The sequence below is a fragment of the Polypterus senegalus genome, chromosome 12, assembly GCF_016835505.1.
Source record: "Polypterus senegalus isolate Bchr_013 chromosome 12, ASM1683550v1, whole genome shotgun sequence".
Classification (NCBI taxonomy): domain Eukaryota; kingdom Metazoa; phylum Chordata; class Cladistia; order Polypteriformes; family Polypteridae; genus Polypterus; species Polypterus senegalus.
In genome coordinates, this window is record NC_053165.1 from 144,738,859 (window position 1) to 144,766,481 (window position 27,623).

Here is a 27,623-nt window from a genome sequence, read left to right on the forward strand (position 1 = left end):
GTCAATCACTTTGTTAGATAAAAACATGCTCTCTTAGAGAGATAGATCGCCTGTTTTGAAAGATACAATGGCATACAGTTTTCTAAGTGTATGTTGTATGCCACAATGGAGACAAGTCAGATTACAGAAAGGTTGTGGAGGACATCATCTTATGGTGCAGGGACAACAACCTGCAGCTCAACATCTGCAAAACAAAAGAGCTGATGGTTGACTTCCAGCATGACAAGGAGCCTCTGAGACCAGACACCATCCAGGGGGAGAACATAGAACTGGTGCAGAGCTACAAGTACCTGGGGGTTCACATATTGTACATCATTTATTTGAAAACATGCTATAGAAATAAATGTTGTTGTTGTTGATAAGTATTTTTCTCTCATTCTGCAAGAAAACTTGACATAATTTTTTTTCTTAGCCATCACTACAAAGCAAATGGAGTAAGTAACATTTAAGCAAAACATCATTTTTGGATGGAGTAGTCTTTTAACTGATCTTTGTAGAATAGTTATTCAGTTAACATAATCCATATGTGTCTCTGATTCCCTAAACAACAGTATATTTGATGCAGTTGATTGTTCATTGGGCGGCACGGTGGCGCAGTGGGTAGCGCTGCTGCCTCACAGTTAGGAGACCCGGGTTTGCTTCCCAGGTCCTCACTGCGTGGAGTTTGCATGTTCTCCCTGTGTCTGCGTGGGTTTCCTCCGGGTACTCCGGTTTCCTCCCACAGTCCAAAGACATACAGGTTAGGTGCATTGGTGATCCTAAATTGTCCCAAGTGTATGTTTGGGGTGTGTCCGTGTGTGCCCTGCCTAGGGTTTGTTTCCTGCCTTACGCCCTGTGTTGGCTGGGATTGGCTCCAGTAGACCACCATGGCCTTGTAGTTAGGATATAGCGGGTGGGATAATGGATGGATGGATGGATGATTGTTCATTGGACATAGGCATTTTTCCTGATTCTTTAAAAACTGCTGCGCTTAAGAAAAATAATTTTAACATTCCTGTCTTGGACAATATTTGACCTACCTCTAACCTGCCTTTTTGAAGTAAAATTCAAGAAAGAGTAGTGTTTCAGCAATTAAATGACCTCTTGAATAAAAATTCTATTCTAGATAATCATCACTCAAGAACTCCATTGGTTATAGTCGCCAATGACTTACATCTTAATGCTGATTTAAATATTATCCATTTTGTTCTGATTTTCTTAAACTTTAACAAGAAAAAAATAGATATTGTAATTATTGTCAGCAAACAGAAAAGCGAGGACCTTTGAAATAAAATAGGTTATCTTTTTTTACACAAGGCCAGAAGTAACGAATCTAGGCGTCACTATAGATTCAGAGCTAAACTTCAAAATACTGCACATTAAGCAAATTACTAAGACTAAATTCTTTCACATAAACATTGCATGGGTTATATCACTGCAAGATGCTGTAAAGTTAATATCTGCTTTTGTCTTTAGCTATTTAGAATATTGCAATGCACTACAATCATGATTACCAAAAAAAAAGATACAAATCACCCGCAATTAGTCCAAAATGCAGCAGCAAGAATTTTATCTAGAAATAGATAATATGAACATATCTCCCCAGTCTTAGCATCATTAAACTGGATGCCTGCATCTTTTAGGATTGGTTTTCAAATATTTTAAATTGTATATAAAGAATCTAGCACCTTCTTATGCTTTTAACTGCTTATCCCCCTACATTTCTAATTGTAATCTTAGATCCCCTAACACTAGTCTGCTCAGCACTCCGAGAGTGATCCTTAAAAGAACTGATGAGGAGGCTTTCTGTTTCTGTGCATCAAAAATCTGAAATACTTTGCCACTGGAGATATGCCAGGCTAGTACAGATGAACACTTTAAAAAACTACTACAAACCTAACTCTTTAATCTGTATTTTATGATTACTTAAATTACTAGCATCACTACCATTGCTTTGAACTGAAGAGAGGAGGAAATTTATTCTTTTTATTAAATGTAATTTAATTTGATGTTTTATAGGCTAATCGCTACTTTTGTGTGTGTGTGGTTTTTTTTTTCAGGACACTGTAATGGTGCAGTGTGCCAATGCCTCTTCCCATAGGAATGAAATTTCAAAAGAGAGATCTCCTTAATATGTCTTTATTTCTTTCTGATATCATTGTTGTCTAGGAGAAACTAAAGTGGAGATATGTTTTTTTTTTCTCAGATCCTGCTACTGACAATGCCTGACCCTCAGCAAGTCACTTCATCAATTTTAAAACCATTCAGTTGCCTGGATCTTACAGGTGCATTTTTTTATTCTATGGGGAAAACACATTTTTCTTGAGAAGTATGATGTTTTACTGACTCTCTGAAAGGAGCAGTTATACACTTGTTTTACTTAGCGAAACACCCATGGAGTTTTCACACTGGTGTGGCAGAGGTTGTATTTCCTCTGTGAAGTTTTCACACTCTCTTTTATGGACAGTAGACAACCCTTATTGATGCCAATTGCTATGCAGTTTGGACCAGAAACCCGATTTGAACCAAGTACAACAACAAAAGATGCAGAAAAGCATCCCGAGTTATTCTCAGACGTTTTCGTTGCTTTGAAATGCCTCTTTATGCTCACCACCAACCACATATCTCAGAAGCTAGCGTCATAAAAGGTCTCATTCAGCTATAGGCTGTTCCGCTTGTTGGCGCAAAAGTGCCAAAAACGCGAGTGGTGAGTCCGTTTTACAGTGCATCGAGAAGACATGTTTGCTAAAAGTCAGCAGCACCATTTTTAAAAGTATCAGTGAAGGATGTAAAAGTTATATTTGCTTTTTACAAATAACAATCCATAAATACATGGGGAATACTTTCAAAACTCATGCCGACCCTGGCACTATAAAGGTATGATTAACAACTCTGTGTTACTTGCAGAAGCCAGAAAAAATGAAGATTCGCCAGTGGCAGCGCCACTGCAAAAGGCTCTGAGGCGAAGGCACATGTAACCAAATGCTAGAAGAGGCTGCTTAAATAATTAAGCTTCATTCATTGTGAAAAATACAAGCCATTTTAAATGTATATTTTTCAGTTATTATTACCTGGCTATCTACATAACAGAGACAGCAATTCACATTGGCAAATCAACCATCAGGGTAAGTACTTCTCAGATTTGTGCATTTTTTACCAATTTTGGTAGATGGCACACGTAGAAAAGGCCTTTTTGGTATTGTTTTTCAGATTCATTAGAGAAGGCTCATGACTACATTCTTTGGTCAGCTTGGACACAGATCCGGGAAGCATAAGGAAAAGAGAGAATTTGAGACATAAAAATTTACAAAACTCATATCAACTGTTCATCTGTGATATTTTGTGCTAATCAGAAAATTTTATTTTAGACCAAATCAGAAGTACAATATTGCACTTTCATCAAGTGAAAAAGATGATGACACCTACCAGCAGTCCCACAACCTCCAAGATTTAATAAAAGAGTTTTAACTATTAAGCACTAAATGGTTAACATGTGGTATATTTAATTTCCTTTCTTTTTTTAAACTGGACAATGCATAACAAAAGGTAGCATCACAAAACCTGCTAACTTGTCATTTTAACAATTTTCTCAGTCAGGGGCAGAAAAAAAATAGCACTGCCATTATGACTGATGCAACTATTCTCAGGACAAACATGAAAAGATAAAATAATGGTGTCATCACTATCAAAATATAATGATTATATATATATATATATATATATATATATATATATATACACTCAGCAAAAAAAGAAACATCCCTTTTCAGGACTGTGTATTTCAACAATAATGTTTTAAAAATCCAAATAACTTTACAGATCTTCATTGTAAAGGGTTTAAACAATGTTTTCCATGCACGTTCAATTAACCATAATCAATTAATTAACATGCACCTGTGGAATGGTCGTTAAGACCTTAACAGCTTACAGAAAGTAGGCATTTAAGGTCACAGTTCTAAAACGCAGGACACTAAAGAGACTTGTCTACCGACTGTGAAAAACACCCAAAGAAAGATGCCCAGGGTCCCTGCTCATCTGCGTGAACGTGCATTAGGCATGCTGCAGGGAGGCATGAGGACTGCTGATGTGGCTAGGGCAATAAATTGCCATGTCCGCACTGTGAGACGCCTAAGACAGCTACAGGGGAGACAGGAAGGACAGCTGATCATCCTCGCAGTGGAAGAGCCCGGACCTGTTGGATCGCAGGGTGAGGGCTAGGGCCATTCCCCCCAGAAATGTCCAGGAACTTGCAGGTGCCCTGGTGGAAGAGTGGGGTAACATCTCACAGCAAGAACTGACAAATCTGGTCCAGTCCATGAGGAGGAGATGCACTGCAGTACTTCAAGCAGCTGGTGGCCACACCACATACTGACTGGTACTTTTGATTTTGAGCCTCCCTTCATTCAGGGACACATTGTGAAACATTTTTAGTTTATGTCTTATGGTGTTGACTCTTTTACTGTTCATACAAATATTTACACATTAAGTTTACTGAAAGTAAAATCAGTTGAAAGTCAGAGGACGTTTCTTTTTTTGCTGAGTGTATATATATATATATATATATATATATATATATATATATATACTGTATATATTTATTACACACACACACACAGGACCCAACCAAATGTACAGTCTTATGAAAGGTCAGCCCCTTTATAACATGCAGGTATGTCAGTTCTTTCGGGTTTACTGCTCAACCATATATTTTTTTCCAACAAACTACTTATCAGTGTTCAATGAATTGACTAAGTAATGAATGCATGAAGTAAACATTTTCCCTCCCAGTATTTCATTAAAAAGTAGTATGCATTTTATTTTTCCCCGTTTAAGTTACGTTTTATGAACCACATCACCAAAAATGTCCAAAAGGTAATTCTACACTGTAACATGCAAGCATGTATGGGTATTATATCACTTTCATTTGCTGTGACAAAATATTTTTGAAACCTTATTTATATAATTGCATAACAAAGACCACATCAGAAAACTACTGATAACTTGACATTTTGATAATTTCCCATTCAGAGCCATAATCACTAGTTGATACGAAGAACACTAGGTAAGTAGCTTGTTAGTGATGTACCCTTTCTTGAGACAAAGATAAAATAATGGTATCCTCTCTATAGAAATATACTGATGTATACATTTGGGAAATTTACTTTCACTTCAACTCTTTTAAGGCTGATGTTGACTTTTGTCGAAATTCAGGGGCAGAGGATGATAATGGGCTATAAACTGTAACAAAACTCGCCCTTACGTTTTAGTTCAACTATCTTTGTTTGAAGGAAAGTTAGCTTTGTTGGTTTGACGTGCCCTCAAAGTGTTAATACAATTGTCAATCAAAGTTTGTGGCTTTAACCGGTTGCAGTAGGTCTGGACCATGGGGGATCCCAGCAAAACCTGCCTTATCAGAATGCGCTTGACAATGAGTAATGTGTACACATAATACACAACAGACAGATCTACCTGTATTTTTAGCATTTTGATATATTCCTTTACAGATTACTTCAGAACAACAATGACAGTAATGTAGAAGATACAGGAGGAGCAAACCATCAGACTATCTAACATCACACAGAAATTGTGCAACATGACAACTTCCAAAAAAGTACAATATTATTAATATTACTACTTTTATTATTCATATTTTGAATTGTACATAAGGCTGAAATCAACAATGAACTGTTTTCTAGAAAGAAGTAACATTTTTATTTGAGATGGTATTAAGTTTAGTTGAGCTTTCTTTAGAAAAGAACATTTTTCAAGAAAAGGGTTAGGCACGTGATCTTGAGTTTTGATTACATTTATATTGTTGTGTTTTATATTGTTTTGCTTTTTGGCAGAAGCCAAGTGCCCTCAGTTTATTATAAATATTATCGTAAGTACATAACTTTTTTGATAATGTACAATTAAAGCTCCATTTTACTGTATTATTTTGCAAATTTAAATAAACTTAAAAGTATGACCAAACATTAATAATAATATTTTAAATGTATTTATCACCTATTTCAAATACATGTATTGTTAAAGTAAAATGTAATGATAGTGCACTTGCAATAGATAAAAAGTACATTTTAAATCTATTTTATGTGTACATTTAACAGAAAATTAGTTGTTCCAATGTAACACATTTGAAATATACTTATCATTAGTCCTGGCCCAAGTTTATTTTTCATTCCTTAGCACACTAGCATTTAGTACACTTCAGTATACTTTTTTACCTTGGTAAAGGCATCAATCAAATAATAAGTAAAAATGATCAAGTCTTAAAAGTGTTTAAAACAAGACTAGAAAGAGAACTCACAAAATATAACATGCTTTTCAAACCAAATTCTCAATTATATCTCCTTTTACCTTAGTTGTATCTCATATTTCCTTTTTGTCTAAGCTATTTCTCCTAGAATTTTAGGAGAAACATCTGAGACAAAGTTGATTCTTAAATGATACATAAATGACAGTGTCTTTAAGTCTCATGAGCCATCAAAGATCAACCTTTGAGCAGTAAAATTTTCTCAATGGGTTTGCTCAAGTATGCTGCAGTCACCTGAGATGCTGGGAAGAAGAAGAAAGTGCCACAAGAGTGTCCTGTTAATTGTGATACATTCATGAACGATGAGGATTCTGAGGTCTTTTCGCCTTAGAACCTCCCAGGTTTATTTTTGCTAAAATCCTTTGAACTTGAGTTTTCCTGTCCTACCCGAATCCTCTGACCATAATTTGCAATTAAGCTTTACATTAAGACTAAATAACCTTTCTTTAATTTTTACTTTTTGTAACTGTGTTTAGTTATTCATATTGTAAAGCACTTTGAGCTACTTTCATGTGTGAGAATAAACATTGTTATAGGTTGTTGTCTGCTGAACAAACATTGCCCATTGATACTAATATCGAAGTGTTTAAATTAGGGCAATCAAAATTAATGTGTTATACATGCATTTCAGTTTAAGCATTAAATTTCCTTCATCAGGCTGTTCATTTCCCTTTTCTATTTTAAGACAATGGTTTCCAAACTGGGGGTTATGACCCCAGCAAAGTTCACATTATTAAAAGAAAATAATTTACAATTTTAAAGATTGTCTTTAGAGTGAATATTTTTAAATAAATATACAGGTAAAGACACGGAGTCAATCCTTTTGCTAATCTTCACAATAATGCCATTCAGGTAGCACAAATCCATATGATTAACATCCTCAAGGTGAGTTTCAAACATTTTTTCTTTTTATTTATATTATCTTCCTTTTACTTTCAATTTTACCTAAAAGCTATTATTTTGAAATTTCTAGGCGCAGCCAGGGTGTTGAGGGGGTCCGGTTTGGTGGACTCAGGATTGGGTCACTGCTTTTTGCAGATGATGTTGTCCTCTTTGCTTCATCAGGCCGTGATCTTCAGCTCTCTCTGAATTGGTTCGCAGCGGAGTGTGAATTGGCTGGGATGGGAATCGGCACCTCCAAATCCGAGACCATGGTCCTCAGCCGGAAAAGGGAGAAGTGCCCTCTCAGGGTTGGGGGAGAGATCCTGCCCCAAGTGTAGGAGTTCAAGTATCTCAGGGTCTTGTTCACGAGTGAGGGAAGAATGGAGCGTGAGATCAATAGGCGGATTGGTGCGGCGTCCACAGTGATGCGGCCTCTGCATCGGTCTGTCGTGGCGAAAAAGATGCTGAGCCATAAGGCAAAGCTCTCAATTTACCAGTCGATATATGTTCTTACCCTCACCCATGGTCATGAGCTATGGGTAGTGACCGAAAGAACGAGATCGCGAATACAAGCGGCTGAAATGAGTTTCCTCCGCAGGGTGTCTGGGCTTCCCCTTAAAGATAGGATGAGAAGCTCAGTCATCCAGGAGGGGCTCAGAGTAGAGCCGCTGCTCCTCCGCATTGAGAGGAGTCAGATGAGGTGGCTCGGGCATCTAATCAGGATGCCTCCTGGACGCCTCCCTGACGAGGTGTTCTGGGCACGTCCAACTGGGAGGAGGCCCCGGGGAAGACCCACACGCTGGAGGGACTATGTCTCCCAGTTGGCCTGGAAATGCCTCGGGATTCTCCTGGAAGAGCTAGAAGAAATGGCGGGGGAGAGAGAAGTCTGGGCATCTCTGCTCAAGCTGCTGCCCCCGCGACCCAACCTTGGATAAGCGGAAGAAGATGGATGGATGGATGCTATTATTTTGAAAGTGTCTTTCTGGCTTCAATTGATCAGGGTACAATTTAAAGCTACATTTCCTCAAAATGACAAATGTTACCAATTAATTACAAGCTATGTTTTCATGTGGTTCTCGAGAGTCTTTCTTAACCAGCCACTTTATGAGCGAGTATAAAGTACTAACTAGTTAATCCAACCCCTGAAGTCACCTACAAAAAAGTACCAGAAGTTGATTAATAATAATAAAATGATATAATTTGTTATTGGTCTTTTACTGCAATTAAATACATTTGTGAAAAGTATTGCTAATAGAGTGAAGACAGTGTGATTACTTCCAATGCACCTTTCCACAATTTCCATAAAAAGACCTTAGTGACAATTCCATAAAAAGACCTTAGTGACAGCAAAATCACCGGCACTTCCAATCCAGAAAACCTTTATGGCAGGTGTATAGAGGCTTCAAGAGGCGGTGTATATGAATGGGTATGAGTTGTAGCCTAATTGTTTAATTTAACTGTTCAGTTCGTGATCTGGTGTTCAGAGACACAGAAGGCAATAGATATTATTGTAGGTTGGCTTTCTTTATTGAAGCTGTACTTTCTCTATCCAAATTCACATAAGCAATTGCAAAACAGAAAACGTCTCATGTGAAAGCATAGCTAACCATAACTTTAACACACAGATTCTTCAAAACTTAAGGAACATAGAAATATAAACTTATAAATCTGTAATTATTAACAGTTTAAATTACCGAAATGAATTTCACAATCCACCTTGAAAAAAGTATAAACGTCTCTTTGTCTGTGTATCTGTGTATCCATCTGGTTGTTGTATTGCATTTTATTGCTAGAAATGTTTGTGATGTGTTGGAATGACAAATGCAATGTGTTTTATTACTACATGCATTACAAAATACATTCCAATAAATGGTGCACATGTTAATGCTAATGCTGAGGTCTGCGTTGAGTATTTAGATTTCAACTGTCTTAGATGGGAGCACAGGTATTTTAATCTATAAAGCGTCACACTTTGAATGCTTTATTATTTTCATGATGAAATGTGATAATCTCAAGTGCAAATATTAGTATTCCAAATGTTCAGGGAGCTGTCATCCCCTTCATTTAACATTTCTGTGTGGTGAGCATATTTAGCGCCAGAGGAAGGTTGATTAAGAAGGATTTAATATGCTACTTTAGTTAAGATGGGGTTTCAGAAACACTTGTAGATTAACGCTTGAACTTAAGATGTAGGTTGTGATGTTCTTAGTGTAATTATGCTTTTGGGAAAGGTAGCCCAATTTAGAATTTATTTCCTTCATATACATTTTGGGTGCATTAATCAGTATCTTCAATGTCTTCCATATGATTGTCAGTGTTGGGCTGTGATGGTGTTGCATAGCCAGCTGATGTAGATGCTGGGGTGATACACAGTTTGTTTATAGGGTTTTAGATGGAGATGACAAGGGAAACCCAGGTTTGGATTTGCAAAATATACAGTATCTAACAGGCTTTCAATACAGCAAAGATATTGCTTGCTTGCTGCCTTTATCATCACATTAAAAGATTCAACAGACACATCGTATGTCATCAATTGAGATGATGTTACACTATACCTTTGGTTTTATTAGGTTATTTAATTTTGGCATTTTAATGTGGGCAGAGAGACAGTGAACAGATAGAATTTTTGTCATATAGTGCCATGAGCTCCTTTTGATTGCTAGTTGGTATGGAGTTGCATGTTCGTCTCATGTATATGTGGGCTGAGTGTGTGTAACTGCAGAAGATTGCTTGTTTTACACATGAATATTAAAACTGTGTCATTAAGCTCTATAAACTGCCAAAATATTGCATATTACGCCAACCCATTTTAGGTTCACAGGGAGCTATCGAGGTTTCGCATGTTGCTTATAGCAGTGGTTCTCAAACTGAAGTAACAAAAAGGGGGGCGCGAATATGTGAAAAAAAGAAAGCAAGTATCAAAAATATGAACAATACATCTATTGAAACCAAAACAAATGAACTTAAACTACATTCTGATACTAGAAAAATATAGAGTTAGATAAATGTTGATAAAAGTTAAGTAGGTATAATAAAACATGCATCTATGATATATCATTAATTTAAAAAAGAACAAATTGGTATTAGTGGGCTTCTTTCAAAAAAACGTTGGGTCGCAAATACTTAAAGCTTGAGAAATGCTGGCTTATAGAGTGAATTATTAGAAATGTTGATATAAAAGATGTGCAGTATTTGATGTAAATATGCTTATAGAAATGCACTAAAATACCTGGCCAAACCTTGATATATGTTTCTGTTATTATCAGCATCATCTCAGGTCAAGTAACGATCTGTTATTTAAAAAAATAACCAAAGTAAAAATTTCCTGACAAAAAATACTTTCAAAGTTTGGAAATGGATAGGTGACATATAGTCAGTATCATAATATGTCAGAAATTAATATATTATAAAAGACCATATGTACATGGTGGTTAAAGTACTGGTAAAAATAAAAAATATATAAATAAAATGAGTGTTTTTCAAATTAACTATTTGCTTAAATATCAGAGCATACTACTTATTTGATTGTTGTATTTTTTTATGATTGAAGCCATGAACTATCACATTATCATAAGAAAACTGTTCTGTCACAGACAGTCAAATTTTATGTATTAATTTGGCAGATATTTAATATAAATCTATATACAATATCTATATTGTAAAGAAAACTATCTTTATGCTTGTAAAACAGTATTGGTGTGGAGATATTTGATGAGCAATACAAAACTAATGAATGTAATAAAAAGTAAAAAGAAAAACTAAATAAAATCGAATACATAGAATGACAACTAAGTAAAAGCTAAAACCAAGAAAATATCTATAAACCAGAAAAACACTGCTCAAATCTATTAACTCTGATAGAGTAACTGGAACTCAGTTTCAAGAATCAATGATCAAGGATCTTTTAATTCGTTCCAACATCCATGTGCAGAAACGAAATTCAGTGCTCCGGTCCCGGTAATTAAATAAATAAATACATGATAAAAAGTAGCTCCTTAACCCCTTAGACTTTGTGATAAAGGTATCACAGATTAACAATAAAGAGTGAAATAACATTAATACATGAATACAGGTAAGATAACTATGGCTAAAATAAATATTATTGGAGAATGCCTGTAATTAGCAGCAAGTAAAAAGGTAGTAGCGATAGTTTAGTATGTGAGACTACTGAAACAAAATTTAGAGACAAGATTTAGTGACATTGTATTCATTAGTCTAATATAAGCTATGCAATCACCTGCCCAATGGGATGGGAGCAAAAAGTCCATGTGCAGGATAAGTGACATCTTCTATAATGGAGGATGCTTTACTTTTGCACCTGCTGGTGTAAATGTCCTCAATACAAGTTGGGCCACTGCCAATGATCCACTGTGCAGACTTAACCACCCATTGCATTGCTCTTCTGTCCTATGCTGTTCCACACCATAATAAAGGAGGTACGGATGCTCTTTACTAAACACTTGTAAACAGAGGTCAGAATAGAGGCACACAGACCAGCCTGTTTCAGCCCCCTCAAGACATAGAGCCATTGGTGGGCTTTCTTTACCTGACAGGCTGTATTATAGCTCTAACACAGGTCATTTGTAATATGCACACCCAGGTATTTGATGCAAAGGAGAAGAGGAGGGAGAGTGACAGTCTGCCTAAAGTTCACAATCATTTCCTTAGTTTTATTGACATTGATGCTAAGGTTGTTGTCCTTACAACAAGCCTCCAGTATAGCCATTTCCATCCTGTATGCTGATTCATCATTATGAGTGACAAGTCCTTCCACTGCTGTGTTATCTGCAAATGCCACTATTGTGACAGATAGGGAGCGCACTCGTCCCCTTGAACCCTCAGATCAAACACCAGACACCAGATAAAAGTCCAATAATTTGACTTTTTATTCTAATACAGTGCATAAAGCACCCTACACTCCACAATACTCATAAACCAATAAACAAATCAATACTCAAATAACAATAATCAATCCTCCACTTTCCCAGACACATTGTCCCCTGCCACCCGACTCAGCTCCAACCTGGGATCTCCCACAGTCCTTTTTATAGTCCTTGAGCCGGAAGTGTTTGATCCCTCAGTCCATGTGATTGGTAACACTTCCGGGTCAGATCAAAACTCTTCTTCATCCCGGAAGTACGTCATTTCCTCTGTCGCTGTGCCTAAGACATACTTCCGGGTTATAGGGAAAATAAACATCTCTGAGCCTTCCTGCAGTGTATCCTGGTGGCCCCGATGTTATCCAGCAGGGTTGTGTACTAAACCTACATACGTAGTCCATAATGCCCTGCTGGAATTCGGGGCATCATGTCGCAGGGAGAGTTCCCTCTGGCGGCCTGGGGGTATTGGCCGGGATGAATGGCCGGCCATATTCCACACTATGTAATTGTTTGGATAGTGAGATATTCAGTCATAGGTCATCAGAGTATACAGTAGGTGGCTCAAAATGCTTCCCTGGGGGGTGCCATTGTTGAGGATGATGGTAGAACATGTAGTGACATGGATTCTGACTGACTAGCGCCTGTTTCTTAGAAGATCCAAAATCCAGTTGCAAAGTACTGAGTTTTATCCAAATAGGAACAGTTTGTTCACTAGAATTTGGAGGATGATGATGTTAAAGGCAGAACTAAAATCCAAGAAGAGTGATCTGATGAAGGTGTCCTCTCTCTCCAGGTTGGTGAGAAAAAGTTGAATCACAGAAGTGATTGAGTCAGCACTGGAGTGGTTCTACCTATAAGCACATTGATGGGGGTCTACTTTTACATTGATAGTCTTTTTTTTTTTTACCTCTGCCATCACCAGCCTCTCAAAGCACTTTGAGATTACAGATGTGTGAGCCACCAGATGGTAGTCATTCAAACAAGACACTTTGGAGCTCTTCGGGAATGGAATGATAACAGAGGTCTTAAGGCATGTCAGTACAGATGACTCGGACAGTGAGGTGTTAAAAATATCTGTCAGCCATTCTGTTAGCTGGTGAGTGCAGTCCTTCAAGACCCTTCCTGGGATCTTATCTGGACCTTCAGCTTTACTGGGATTAACCTTCAACAGGCACCTTCTTACATTTGCTGCTGCCATGGTGAGGGGCAGCTTATTTGATGGAGGGGTCAGTCTGGCCGTGGAAAAAGTGTTCAATTTCATTGAAACAAGTGTAGAAGGTGTTTAGAGCATCAGATAGAGACAAGGGATTTGGTCTCGTCCGATGCGAGAGATGGACGTCTGAAGTGGAGCTCCGCTAGCAGCGGTGTTATTTTTTATTTTGTTTGCTTATTATCCTGAGATAGCTTGTATCTATTCAACCCAAGGAGACTGCTACAGTATATATGTAAGCATATATAAACATGGCCAACAAGAAAGGGGGTCCGAAAGAATCGAAAACTAAAGCTGCAGCCAAGCTAAGATCAGCAAGCCCTAGCTCAAGATACAGCCTTTCAGAGAGAGACCTGGATCAGATGGGTGAAAGTACAGACTCCTCGGGACCACAGTCCGCTACATCGTCGCCGGCTGAGAGTGAAAAGGGGAGACGAATGTACGATCATGAGTGTAGATCTCGATAGCTCGCTGATTGGAGAGGAACACCTGAAACTGTAAAAGGCCTTACAGTCCGCGATCTCAATTACTCCACGCGAGCCGGGAATAGCGGGGACACCGGCTACAGTAGAGCCTGACGCTTCACCTACGGTACAAGAAAGCACAATTGAAATGTCTAAACTGCAGGTGATGTTCGCTGAGCTCATACAAGATATAAAGAAAACCGAGAAGGCAAATGAGAAAGCAAGGGCAAAGGCACATGAGAGACTGAGATAGGAATTGAAACAGGAGTTGCTGGAATTGAAACAGGAGTTGCAACAAGCAAACGAAATGCAGCGGCAGGAGTTGCAAGAAGCTGATGCTGCAACAGGCAAATGAAAGGCTGCGACAAGAAATGCAACTGGAGATGCAACAGGTGCTGGTAAAATTGAAACGCTTACTGATCAATTGGAGGATCTCAAGGAGACATTCACGACTAGGATTGAAATAGTCGAAAATTTAGCTACCAGTACTGAAGAAAAAGCAGAAAATGTCAGCTCCGAATGCAAAAAACTCGGAGACAGACTGGCTGCTTTGGAAGATGGAAGTAGAAGGTATAATGTCAGAATTGAAGGTCTGCCTGATAATCGAGAAAGTCCAAACCCTGTGAAATTCGCAGCTCTACTTTTTTCTAAAATAATCGGAGATGACTTTAAACAGAATCTGAGATAGCAGTGGCTTACTGCATACGCGGATCAAACACCGTTAGACCCAGACCAAGATCTTTTATAGTTCGTTTTGAATGATTATCATTTAAGCTAGAGGTGATGGCACTCCTCAGAAACAAGAAAGATATTACATATGAAAATAACCACATTCGTATCTTCCCTGACTTCTCTCCAGAAACAGCTACTAAACGCACAGCCTTCTACAACATTAAACAGTGGTTACGGCAAGCCAGCGTCAAATACAGCCTCTTGTATCCAACAAAACTGAAAGTGGAATGGCAGGGTCAATTCTATGTCTTCGCTAGCAAGGAAGAAGCAGAAAAGGAATTAAGAAAGCTGATCCGGGACTATTCTGATACATAATAGTGAGTCATGGCGGTTAATGATAAAGCAAGGATTAATAATCTACTGTCTGATCTATTCGTTTTAAAATACGGGTTTTTATCAGCATATATTCTCATTATTACTTAGTATTACTAGGGCACTATCTGTTTATGTTTTATTGTGCTTAATTACTTTTTTTTTTTTTCTAATTATTTCATCTCTACCCTAAACGAGACTGTTCAATATCATACCCTTGGTTTATTGTTATTGCTATTACTGCATTAAGACTTGTTATGCTTATTCTGGACACATTTTTAACACCATCACCGGGTTTATTATCTGGGTGTATCATCTTAATGCACTAAAATTGCTGAAGACTATATATAAAAAGTGAATAATTTTTTTTTTTAAGACTATATTGGTAATAGATATCTCTATCTTTTAACCCTAAAGCGCCGCTGCATTGGGGCTTGTTTTGCTTTGGACGTGCTCTGTCTCTGGGTATGTCAGAGGACTGGGACTATGTGAAGTGGGTTTTAGCCTCACTTGGGGAGGCAAAAGGGAGGGTGGGGGTTAAGGGGGAGAAAGAGAGCAGGCTTGATCTATACCTAATCTATTCTTTATAATTATAACTACCAACGTAATAATAAGCTGCATGGCAACAACTCTAGGGGAAATAGGAAATTAAGACCTAAGCTGTCTCACTTCCAGTTAAGACTATAAAATGACATCAAAAACTCAGAATCAGTGTCTCCATGATGGGACAGTTAACTTCGTAAGCTGGAATGTTAAAGGCCTGAATCACGAATTAAAGAGAAAGAAAGTACTCTCTCACCTAACAGGTCTAAATGCTAAAATAGTATTTTTACAGGAAACCCACTTACTAAGCAAGGATCAGTTCCGGCTGCAAAAAGACTGGACTGGCCAAATGTTCCATTCTAGTTTTACAAAGAAAACTAGAGGTGTGGGAATTCTCATACATAGAACAGTACCATTTGTAGCATCAGATGTAGTATTGGATCCTGAAGGGAGATATGTAATGGTCATGGGAGACTTATCTAACTGTAAAATGATTTTGATAAATGTTTATGCACCTAATGTTGATGATAAGGAATTTATACAAAATTTATTTGCATCCATTCCCAATCTGAACACTCATAAAGTTATAATGGCTGGGGACTTTAATTGTGTTCTAAATCCACTTTTAGATAGGACTTCCTCCACAGGGGGAACGGCATCTAACACCGCAAAGATAATTACAAAGTTTATAACTGATCACAACTTATCAGACCCTGGAGGTTTTAAACCCAAATTCAAGAACATATTCTTTCTACTCACCAGTACATCATTGCTACTCAAGGACTGATTACTTCTTTATAGACAATAACTTCTTGCCTAAGATTAAATCTTGCAAATACGATGCTATTGTTATTTCTGACCATGCACCTATGATCTTGGAGCTAAAATTACTAAGCCCCATACACTCACCCGCAGATGGCGCCTCAACCCGCTTCTATTAGCTGACGAGAATTGTACTGAATTTATATCCAAACAAATCAAATTCTTTCTAGAGACAAATACATCCCCGAGATCTCTGCAGGAATACTCTGGGAAACTCTTAAGGCCTTCTTAAGAGGACAGATTATCTCATATCTTTCCCACAGAAATAAATCCGAAGCCAAGAAAGTAGCAGAGATAAAAAGCGAAATTACTAAAATAGATGAAGAACATGCCAGACTACCAAGCGAGACTCTACATAGGAGGAGGCAGGCTCTACATTCAGAATTAAACCTCTTGACAACTAAAGAAACTGAACAACTAATTTACAAATCCAGACATCATTACTATGAACATGGAGAGAAAGCTAATAAGCTTTTAGCTCAACAAATTCACAAGCAAGAAGTGCAAGCGCAATCTCGGTAATCACTAACACGAACGGAGATAAAATCATGAACACAAAAATATAATGCACACTTTCAGAGACTACTATAAATCCCTATATACTACTGAGTTTAAAGAAGACAATACACAATCTAATGCATTTCTGGATACATTACAGATACCACAAATAGAGCTTTTAGTGTGGAGGAACTTGATAAACCTCTGGCGTTATCAGAATTACTAGATGCTATAAAGTCACTCCAAGGTGGGAAAGCAGCAGGCCCTGATGGCTACCCTGCAGAATTTTACAAGAAATTCTCCCTCCGCTAGCTCCCCTCCTATTAGCAACATTTACAGAAGCCAGAGATAACCAATCTCTTCCACAAACCTTTCGCCAAGCACTAATCACTGTTTTCCAAAACAAAATAAGGACTTATTACAATGTGCATCATACAGACCAATTTCACTTCTGAATAACGACGTTAAAATACTCTCTAAAATCATAGCTAGAAGGATGGAGAAAGTGCTCCCTCGTAATATCACAAGACCAAACTGGATTTATTAGGGGCCGACACTTATCTTCAAATCTTCGACGCTGTTTAATGTAATATACTCACCAACTAAATCAAACACCCCAGAAATATTATTATCATTGGATGACATGATTGAATGGAAATACCTTTTACTACATTGGAGAAGTTTGGGTTTGGCCCGAACATTTGTGCATGGATTAAAATATACTAACCCAGAAGCTTCAGTTTGCATCAACAACATTTGCTCAGACTACTTTAAACTAGAGCGTGGCACTAGACAAGGATGCCCTTGTCACCACTGCTGTTTGCATTGCCATTGAACCACTGGCAATACATTGTCGAAATACTGATCAGATAAAGGGGATTAGCAGAGAAGGACTGGAACAGAAAATCTCATTATATGCAGATGATATGGTACTGTATATATCGGACCCAGAAAATTCTGTGCCTGCAGTCTTAGCAGCACTCACAGAATTTCAAAAGATCTCTGGTCTCAGAATTAATCTGAATAAAAGTGTACTCTTTCCAGTGAATTCTCAAGCATATAATATTAGATTAGACACCCTACCTTTTATCATTGCAGAACAGTTTAAATACCTAGGGTAAACATCACAAGTAAACATAAAGCTCTTTATCAACAAAATTTCACGTCTGCATGGAAAAAATTAAACAAGACTTGCATAGATGGTCAACCCTTCATCTCACACTAGCTGGAAGAATTAACACTGTTAAGATGAATATTCTTCCTAAGCTCCTTTTTATTTCAAAACATCCAATATACATTAATAAATCATTCTTTAAGCAATTAGATTCAACAATAACCTCATTTATTTGGAATTCAAAACATCCACGCATCAAAAGAGCGACCCTACAAAGACAAAAGGCAGAAGGCGGCATGGCTCTACCTAACTTCCAGTTTTATTACTGGGCAGCAAATATACAGGCGATAAGAACCTGGACACAAATAGAAGAACATACACAGGCTTGGACCGCAATAGAAGTAAAATCCTGCAGTACTTCTTTGTATTCCTTGCTCTGTGCTCCAATAAACACACGTTATCGGCAATACACTAATAACCCAATTGTGCTCCACTCACTTAGAATCTGGAACCAATGTAGAAAGCATTTTAAGACGGAGAAGCTTCTATCTGTGGCACCTGCAAGAGAACCACCTCTTTCAACCTTCACAAACATATGCAGTTTTAATATCTGGAAAAATTTGGAATTAACTTGCTTAGAGATCTTTATATAGACAACGTCTTTGCATCCTATGAACAATTACATTCCAAATTTAACATTCCAGCTACACATTTCTTTCACTATCTTCAAATCAGGAACTTTGTTAAACAGAACCTTCCAGATTTTCCTCATCTTGCACCCTCATCCATGCTGGAAAAATATTGCTCAATCTCAAGGACTTAGACTCCATCTCTACAATATATAAAATCATTTTACAATCCCTTCCTTTCAAAGATCCAAGAGGACACTAGGAAAAAGATCTCTCAATTAATATATCAGAAAAGGAGTGGAAAGTAGCAATGCAGAGAATTCACTCGAGCTCCATATGCGCAAAGCATACAATTATACAACTCAAAATTATATATCGAGCACATCTGTCTCGACTAAAACTCTCAAAATGTTTCCAGGGCATGATCCAACCTCGAACGTTGCAACCAAGTCCCAGCCTCACTGGTCACATGTTCTGGGCCTGCACCAAATTAACATTATTCTGGACAAAAATTTTAATTACCTTCAGACAGCCTTGGACTCACAATCCCTCCTAACCCATTAACAGCTGTGTTTGGGGTTCTTCCAGAGGGGTTAAAGTGGAGAAAGACAAACAAACTGTGATTGCATTCACTACACTGTTGGCACGCAGACTTATTCTGATAAACTGGAAGAACCCAAACTCTCCTCTTTTAAGTCAGTGGGAAACTGATGTGTTATACTATTTGAAATTGGAAAAAATCAAATACGCAGTTAGAGGATCTACAGACTTTTTCAAAACATGGCAGGATCTAATCAGTAATATTTTAAAATAAGTTCATGAAGCACAGAGAATTTATTAATTTAGGTATGTTTACAAGCCTTAAATTTTACGCCGTTTGGCTTGCTCTCTCTCTCAGGTGTGGGGATCGATCTGTTCTTAACTCAATTTTTCTTTTTGTAAAAACTTGATTGCTTTGTATGGATTGTAATAAAATTAATAAAAAAAAAAAAAAAAAGAAGTGATTGAGTCAGCACTGGAGTGGTTCTACCTATAAGCACATTGATGGAGGTCCACTTTTACATTGATAGTCTTTTTTTTTTTTACCTCAGCCATCACCAGCCTCTCAAAGCACTTTGAGATTACAGCTGTGTGAGCCACCAGATGGTAGTCATTTAAACAAGACACTTGGGAGCGCTTCGGGAATGGAATGATAACAGAGGTCTTAAGGCAAGTCAGTACAGATGACTCGGACAGTGAGGTGTTAAAAATATCTGTCAGCCATTCTGTTAGCTGGTGAGTGCAGTCCTTCAAGACCCTTCCTGGGATCTTATCTGGGCCTTCAGCTTTACTGGGATTAACCTTCAACAGGGACCTTCTTACATTTGCTGCTGACATGGTGAGGGGCAGCTCATTTGATGGAGGGGTCAGTCTGGCCATGGAAAAAGTGCTCAATTTCATTGAAACAAGCATAGAAGGTATTTAGAGCATCAGATAGAGACAAGTTCTGCGGGGCATTCTTCCTCTTTGCTGTTGTAATCTGTGATGCTCGTAATGCCTTTCCCATGCTCCTGGGGTTATTGGTAGAAAAATGATCCTATATTTTAAGAGTGCAATTGTTTTTTGCCCTTTTTATTCCCACCACCAGTTTCCATCTTGTTGCCCTGAGTGCAGCCACATTTCCAGACTTGAAAGCGGAACGCTGAGCTCTCAGTAGTGAACGGACCTCCACATTCATCCAAGGTTTCTAGTTGTGATGTGTGATGATTATCCTGGTGACAGAAACATCCTCAACACACTTACTGATATAACTTGTAATTGTTAGCACATATTCCTCGAGGTCCACAACTCCACCACTTGTTGCTGTCTTCTTAAACATCTGCCAGTCACTGCATTCACAGTCCTGAATCATAGGAGCAGCATCAATAGGCCATAGAGTGATGGATTTTTGTATTGGCTTCCTGGACTTAAACATAGGGCAATATGCAGGGATTAGCAAAATGAGATATGATGAGAAAGACCAAGATGAAGGTGGGGGATGGCCTTATATGTCCCGTTCCTGTTTGTGTATATTCAGTGAAGCGTGTTCAACCCTCAGGTGGCAAAATTAAGATGCAGGTGAAGCTCCTACTGCTAGATGATGATTTTGTTAAATATATATCATCATATTTTATATTAACTTTTCAATTGTAATCATCTACTCACTAGAACTCTCTGCTATAGCTTCCTGAGAAGCTCTAAAATCATATTTAAATGACCAAATAATACTCATTATACCAAAGGAAACATCTAACCGAAAGGATAATGGAGCTAATGATACTTCTTTTGAACCTTATTGATGAATATGAACAATGGCCTACTACTGATTTCTACAGAAATGTTTACCAAATAGAGTTCAAACACTTGACCAAAAGTGAAATTGAACAACTACTCATGTTATTCAATAATACAAATGTCTACACAACATAACATTCAGGTGCATTTGGTGACTCGGTTAACTGATACGAAAGTTGAAGCATTTCACATTTTCATTTACTTCATCCAAAGCTTAAGTCATTACATTTTTGTTTATTAAATACCTTTGTAACTATGAGTCATATTCAAAATTAACAGCAATAACAGAGTGCAAATCCACGTGTTAGCACACTATATTAAATACATGCTTTTTAACAGCACTTTATATTGGAGTTCAAAAAAAGAGCACAAATAGGCTTGTGGTGGCTCATTAGACTTCATGCACAGCAGATTGCAATTCAAGTGATGTAAAAAATGGCATCTAATGATGAGTGTTAGTGGTGGAGGGTCTGTGACTGATTTGATGTTCAGTTTTCATAAACATAGCATTTTTTGAAATAAGCTCAATAGATTAGTATCCAATAATTAGCAATTGAAAAATAACTAATAATTAAAAATGACCAACACTAATATAAAATCAGTATCACTATTACTATATGAAATCAGGAAAGGAACTAAAATAAGTCTGCCATCTAGCTATTAATATTATTTAAAACAAGGTAATTCATTAAAGTTATTTAAATAAGTAACAACTTGGAAACATATTTATTGTACAGTATAATGAGAATATGAATGGTACACGATGGGCAAGAACAATAGGGGCTTGCCACAATTCTTTGTGTATATCTGGGACTGAAAGATCAGGGGTTGGTTGCCACAGATTAGGGGCTTAAGCCACTGAAGCCTCCCACCTCCCAGTGCTACTTTTCATTTTTAAACCCACACTATGTTTTATCAGCTAGGGCAGTGGCACCTACTGTATCTCGTGACATTAATTAGTTCAGACATCATTTAGCTGCAGGTTGATAATGTCGGTTTTTTACAACAATAATCTGCAGGTAATATTGTACAAGCAATTCAGTCTTATATATGCTTACATAATTGCTTTCCTCTTCCATTTATTTTCTGAGAAGTGACTTTTTTTTGCACTCTGTTAGTTAACACACCTAAAGCATCAAGAGAATGGCACCGCTGTGTGAGCTGTTTGTGCATGCACTCTGTTTGGAGTGTCACTCACTTCCACTGGGTATCCGAGTGGCTGTCAGACAAGCAAAAGAGGACAATCTAAAAACTATACAAGTTCAAACAACCATTTTTAAGGTAAAATTGAAAGAGTAAGCTAATTCCTAGTTGAAGTCGCATAGATCGTTTCTTCATTTTAAGATGAACAAACACAAAATTTGCCAATGCTTTTAAAAAGGAAATTTTGAAATGTCATACAGTACAATCTGTTTGAGATATCACAAGAAAAGCTGAACTGTCTACACAAATTTATTTGAAGAATAAGTGTGTAACATTTCAATAAAATTGGTGTACAGGAGAGCCGAGTAGTTTCATGTGGACAAAAAGACAGAGAGACAGGGCTTTGCAATAGGTGTTTCATGCATTATATGCAAACACACCTAAAAGACGACAAAGGAGAAAAGATCAGTCCTTCAAACACACAAAAGAGAAGCCCATAAAATGTTTATGTCAATCAATGCTTAAGAGTTATCAAAAGTATTGAATTAGGATAAATAAAAATATATGCAGGAGTGTTATACAGAGTACAGAGTAGATCAACTGCTAACTCCTGCTAAGATCTGAAAATCTACCACATTTGTAAAGGTAGAAAAGCTTCAGGTCCAGCATCAGACTTTTATAATAAAAAAAAACAAAAAAAAACAGTCCTCTGTAGAGTACCACTATTAGTGTGTCAGTGTTTCTTTAAGTAAATGAGAATGAATCCTTATTTAAACTAATGTGCTACAAAATGTGTATATAGCAGTACTGGCTATTCTGTTTTAATCCAATCATCATAAAAGAAGCCTCAAAAGAACACCAAAGATATTCCTGCTTTACCAAACAAAACCTCATAATTAAAAATTTAGAAAATTGTGCTTCATGGCCAGAACCTGCGATACCTATGAGTATCTATGTCTAGGATTCAAAAATGTTGTCCACTAACCATCTTTGATTTGTGTGATTCAAAAGTAACAGGCAACAAGGTAACATTCATCTTACATGAGCAAAGTGATGCTTAAAAAACTCAGATAAGTTAGCCTATTATGCACTTTATTATGTATTTATATATTTATAACAGTGTCACACACGTGTGCATGGGCGGCAGCTGAAGGGCTTAGAAAATACTGATTATACATCTGCCCAGGGTGGAGCAGGGTACGCTGACGCTCTTTCTGAGTTCTCTGCAGGTCTTACCTGGGAAATCCCACCAGGAGCCGCCATTTCCAGGAAGGACACATCACTTCCGGTTCCGGCCCCAAGGATAAGGTCACTTCCGGTTCCGGCCCCAAGGATGATGTCACTTCCAGTTCCGGCTCAGAGGACGACATCACTTCCGCCCTCTGTACTATAAAGCCCACTGCCTTTGCTCTGGCAGGCAGTTCTGTTTTGGACTCTGTTGTGTAACTTGATTAACAATGCCTCAAATACTTTTGCAGCCAGGAAACCGCATTTGGCTGCCCCAAACCTTTCCACGCCTCTCGTCTCAACTTATTACAACAGCTTGGTTCAAGGTCTATGATGTTAGTGTTTCTAAATTAACTTTTCCACTGTTAGAGCCAAAATGAAGAGCTCTGGAACAACCACTCTAGAAATACTCCATCAGATTTGATTAAATTTCATTCAGCTTTGCTACAGTTCACCATCTCTTTTGCTCTCTTTCAACAACACATTAAACTCAAAGACTATATCCCTTGTCCAAAAAATTTCCATTTCCTTCTGGGACTATTTTAAATTCACCTCCTTATTTGTCTGGAGTGCTTGTCACAGGTAATGCCTTAATTCCATGAGGCCAATCAAGCTGTTGTAACATCTTCAAGGCTGATGGGTTATTATGGACGAGTGACTGATATTGGGGACATCAAAATGTAGATCCAGAAGATTTTTAAGCGTAACAAGGAATTTGTGATAAGTTACTGTTGGTCGTAGATGGTCATCTGTATCTTGGGACTTCAGTAGTGGTGTCAAGTCTAAAACAACTTGAGAACCACTGAACTACATTATGCCTAGGTAGAAGTTATTGTTTTATTGGGCTTTTCCCTGTGCAGTGCCTACAAACTCATTTTTGAGTTCAGCTTACCATAGTCGTGAGGTGGGTGCAGCCACGTGCTGTATCAGTGTATGCTCCCAACTCTCTATAAGGCTTTTTATGATGCAGGAGTTCTTCCCAAACAAAATCTATACAGGCTTTCACACTGGCGGGGGAGAAGGTCTGACACTTCACTGGTGCACCCAGCAGAGGTAAACTTAATTTGGGCAGTTTCCAGGAGAGACTTGCTAGCCTCATGGGGAGCAGGTCCTCAAAAAGTTAAACTGGCCACAAGAGCAACTAAGTCCCAAAATACTGTAGCAAATTCCCCCAACAGAAAAAAGGTAACTGTCAACCTTTGGCAGTATATAAGGTGGCAGATGAAGAATCTTTGCAAAAATAAAATATTTATTTTCCAAAATGTCTGTGATAACCACAGATGGATATGCCTGAAGACAATCTGATAATAAACAGTCCCAAAACAGAATATAATAATTGTGGTCAAAAACAGAGTAAAGGACAGAAATCCAACAAAACAAATAAACAATATTCCAATAAACACTAAGTGAATTTACCAACACCAGCCATATCACATACACTTTAAAACAGGCAATTCACATGAGGCCAAGAATGTTTGAGCCTGGCCAGTACTTGGATGGGAGTCCCACCTGAAAAATCTTGGGTTGCTACTGGAAGAGGAGATGGTGAGGCCAGCAGGGGGTGCTTACCCTGTGGTTTGAATGTGGATCCTAATGCCCCAGTGCAGTAATGGGGACACAGTGTTGTAAAATGATGCCGTTCTACAGATGAGCTGTAAAAACAAGATCCTGACTCTCTGGGGTCATGAATAATTCCTGGATATCTACGTAAAGAGCAGGGTATATCCTGATGTCCTGGCTAAATTGCCCACCATGGCCTTGTCATTCTGGCCCCCTAATCATACCCTGTCTCCTTTTGGCTAACTGTCTTTCACCCTTTTGTCATCTTACAGCTAATGTATGGGGAGCATACTTGTGCAAAATGGCTGCCGTCACATCATCCGGATGGATGCCGCACATGGTTGAACTGGCTCCCCACTCACTATGTAAAGTGCTTTGAGTCGAGAGTCGTAATTATTAACACCAAGCACATATACGAATGAACAACAAAGGTATCTTCAATGAATGACAAGGGACTGAATCTCCCATAAAGCTTTATATGGCTGGGAGTGATGGACAGGTGGCACTACCTCTTTGGGAAATACCCACAAACCCAGGGAACGAAGATATTTAAAGAAACAGTACAGCAATATCATAACAAAACAATAATACATTAAACATCAACTAAACAATAAATGAACAGAACAATATTACCAGCAATAACCATACTAAACAATTCTAACTAAAAAATAAATGAAAAACAGAGAAAGGCAGCATAAAACACAAACCAGGGAAGAAGCCTGGGCCATAACGTAATAAGACTAACTTCTGACACTGAGAATAGATGAATTTCAATTACCCCACATGAAAAGATCAAATAAAACTCCTTTTATTTTTTTGTTTTGGTGATTCAGACAGGTGATAAACTTGCCATTCAACAAATAACCTAAACATACTTACATTAATAAACAAAATAATACTATTTATTACTACCATAAGGACTATAGAAAACTGGCATATACATACATACCCAGACATATAATTATAAACAAGCAACACAAAACAAATGTAAGCTCACTCGGATTTTGTCCCTCTTTCAGCTATAAAGAAGGCACATTCTTATGGATGATATTTGATTTTAAATTTCATCCAAAGAACTGCACAAGAAGATACTATTACTTCAAATGTGTTTTTTTAATTTTTTGAAATTCTTTTTAAATGTGTTTTAAAGATTTATTAGATAAATAAACAACTAAGTATTTGCTTATTTATACATTTATTATAACCACAGGTTTTCTCATAACTTGTGTTTGTGGATATAGCATCATTTTTTTGTACAATTTGTTGTATTCCTGTAAAACTGAAATGTGGAAAGGATGGCTGAGTAACTCTCATGCAAAATAAATAAAGATTTTTTCATTACAAAATCATAACTTGCCTATAAATACAGAGTAAATAGTATAAGCATGCATCATTTTTCAATTAATACAATTTACAATCATAAAGAAGTAAAAGAGACTTTCAATTTTCTAATCTAAAGTAAATGAGTCATTGTGGTTGAATTAATATTGAGCCTTTTTACTCACCTATGACATCAATCACTTTCTGGGCAGCAGCATACCTGAGCGTAACCTTATTAAAAGCCCAACATGTGTAGTTACCCGCATCATCCATCTGAATGTTGCTTATTTCTAGCTGCTGGTTTCTTTTGTTAAGAGAAGTTCCATTTAAGAACCACTGATACTGAGCAGTAGGACTGGACTGTGCTGAGCATTGTAAAATAAGGGAAGATCCAGCAGAATAGACTGGTTTGAAAGGACTGACAGATAAAATGGGCAAGTCCGGTCCATCTAAAATACACAGCAAATTTAAACTGAAATCAAACAAAGTTTTTAAAAATTTGCTTAATTTTGTTCTTAAAGTAAAAAATAATCTTGCAAGCTATCTTTGCTAATATACCATTGAACTGTAAGGATTTGAGACATTTTTCTAAAAACCCACATTTAACCAATAATTTCTTTATATGTTAAACCATACTTTATAAAGAGCACTGCCAAAATCACGTTATAAAATATATAACAATGGCACAGTATAAATCACCTAATATGTTAATACATTAAGCATAGATTGATTTTCAACTTTATCAGATCTAACTACTGTTCTCAGTTATTAGACTATTCAAGTATTGACAGCATCACAGAGTGTATACTGACAATGCAATTATGTATAAAGTAATCAGGCATTAATTCATTTGGCGATGAAGGAGAGTCAATAGGCAAAACTAAAGATTAAATATAGGCTTTCAATATGACAAGATCAAATGAACTGATTAGGCATAGCAATCACCTGAATGGTGTCTGATGACAGACACACTACAATCATTCAAATGACACTAAAATGCAACAGTAATGCCAAAAGATGAATATCAAAAGGTACATCTTATTGTATCTTATCACAGATGGAAACAGAGGTTAATGACCAACTGGATTCCAATCTTGACTGTGAAATACAAAAAACTGCATTTGAGGTGGACCAAGGAATACTGCATAATATAGGATTGTGTTCACTTTAATTCACTCTAATGTGAGAATCACAATATGGATGTGAAGAACAACCCATAAGTACAATTACTCATCCTGGTGGTGGTCAGCAATATAATAAATTCAATGAATTCAGCTTACTACAGTAGCCTCCTCAGTCACCAGATCTCAGTTTAGCATCTAGAGAGTACGATTAAGTGAACTGAGGCATTTGGAGTGGAGAACAATTATTATCTAATCAAATTAAGCAGTAATTTCAGCAGGTAGTAATAAAAGAAATAATGGGATGTTCTTCAGAATGAACGGGTAATTTTCATTTTTTCCCGTTTACAGCAAAATGTTTTGTTTTTATTTCAGTTATAGGTAGTGCTCATAAAATACCAGAATCTCTCTTAGTATATTTTATTCTGTTGGAAATTAGTACTTACCAGTACTTGATTTATACTTGCGGGTGTTCACCCCAAACAAAAAAAAGTTTTAAGAAAATGTTTAGAAATAAATGTGAGAAACCAAGTTGAGGGTTGATGGGTACTATCCATTGTG

The 27,623-nt window shown here is 37.3% G+C and overlaps 1 protein-coding gene across 1 annotated transcript in view; it reads right to left on the bottom strand.

Annotated features, from left to right (window-relative positions):
• Positions 1-27,623, bottom strand: part of LOC120541789 (carcinoembryonic antigen-related cell adhesion molecule 5-like) — a 68,163-nt gene that overhangs the window by 11,386 nt on the left and 29,154 nt on the right. The window contains exon 4 of the mRNA XM_039773720.1: positions 26,127-26,390. Within this exon, the coding sequence (XP_039629654.1) occupies positions 26,127-26,390 (264 nt within the window). The remainder of the gene's footprint in view (positions 1-26,126; positions 26,391-27,623) is intronic.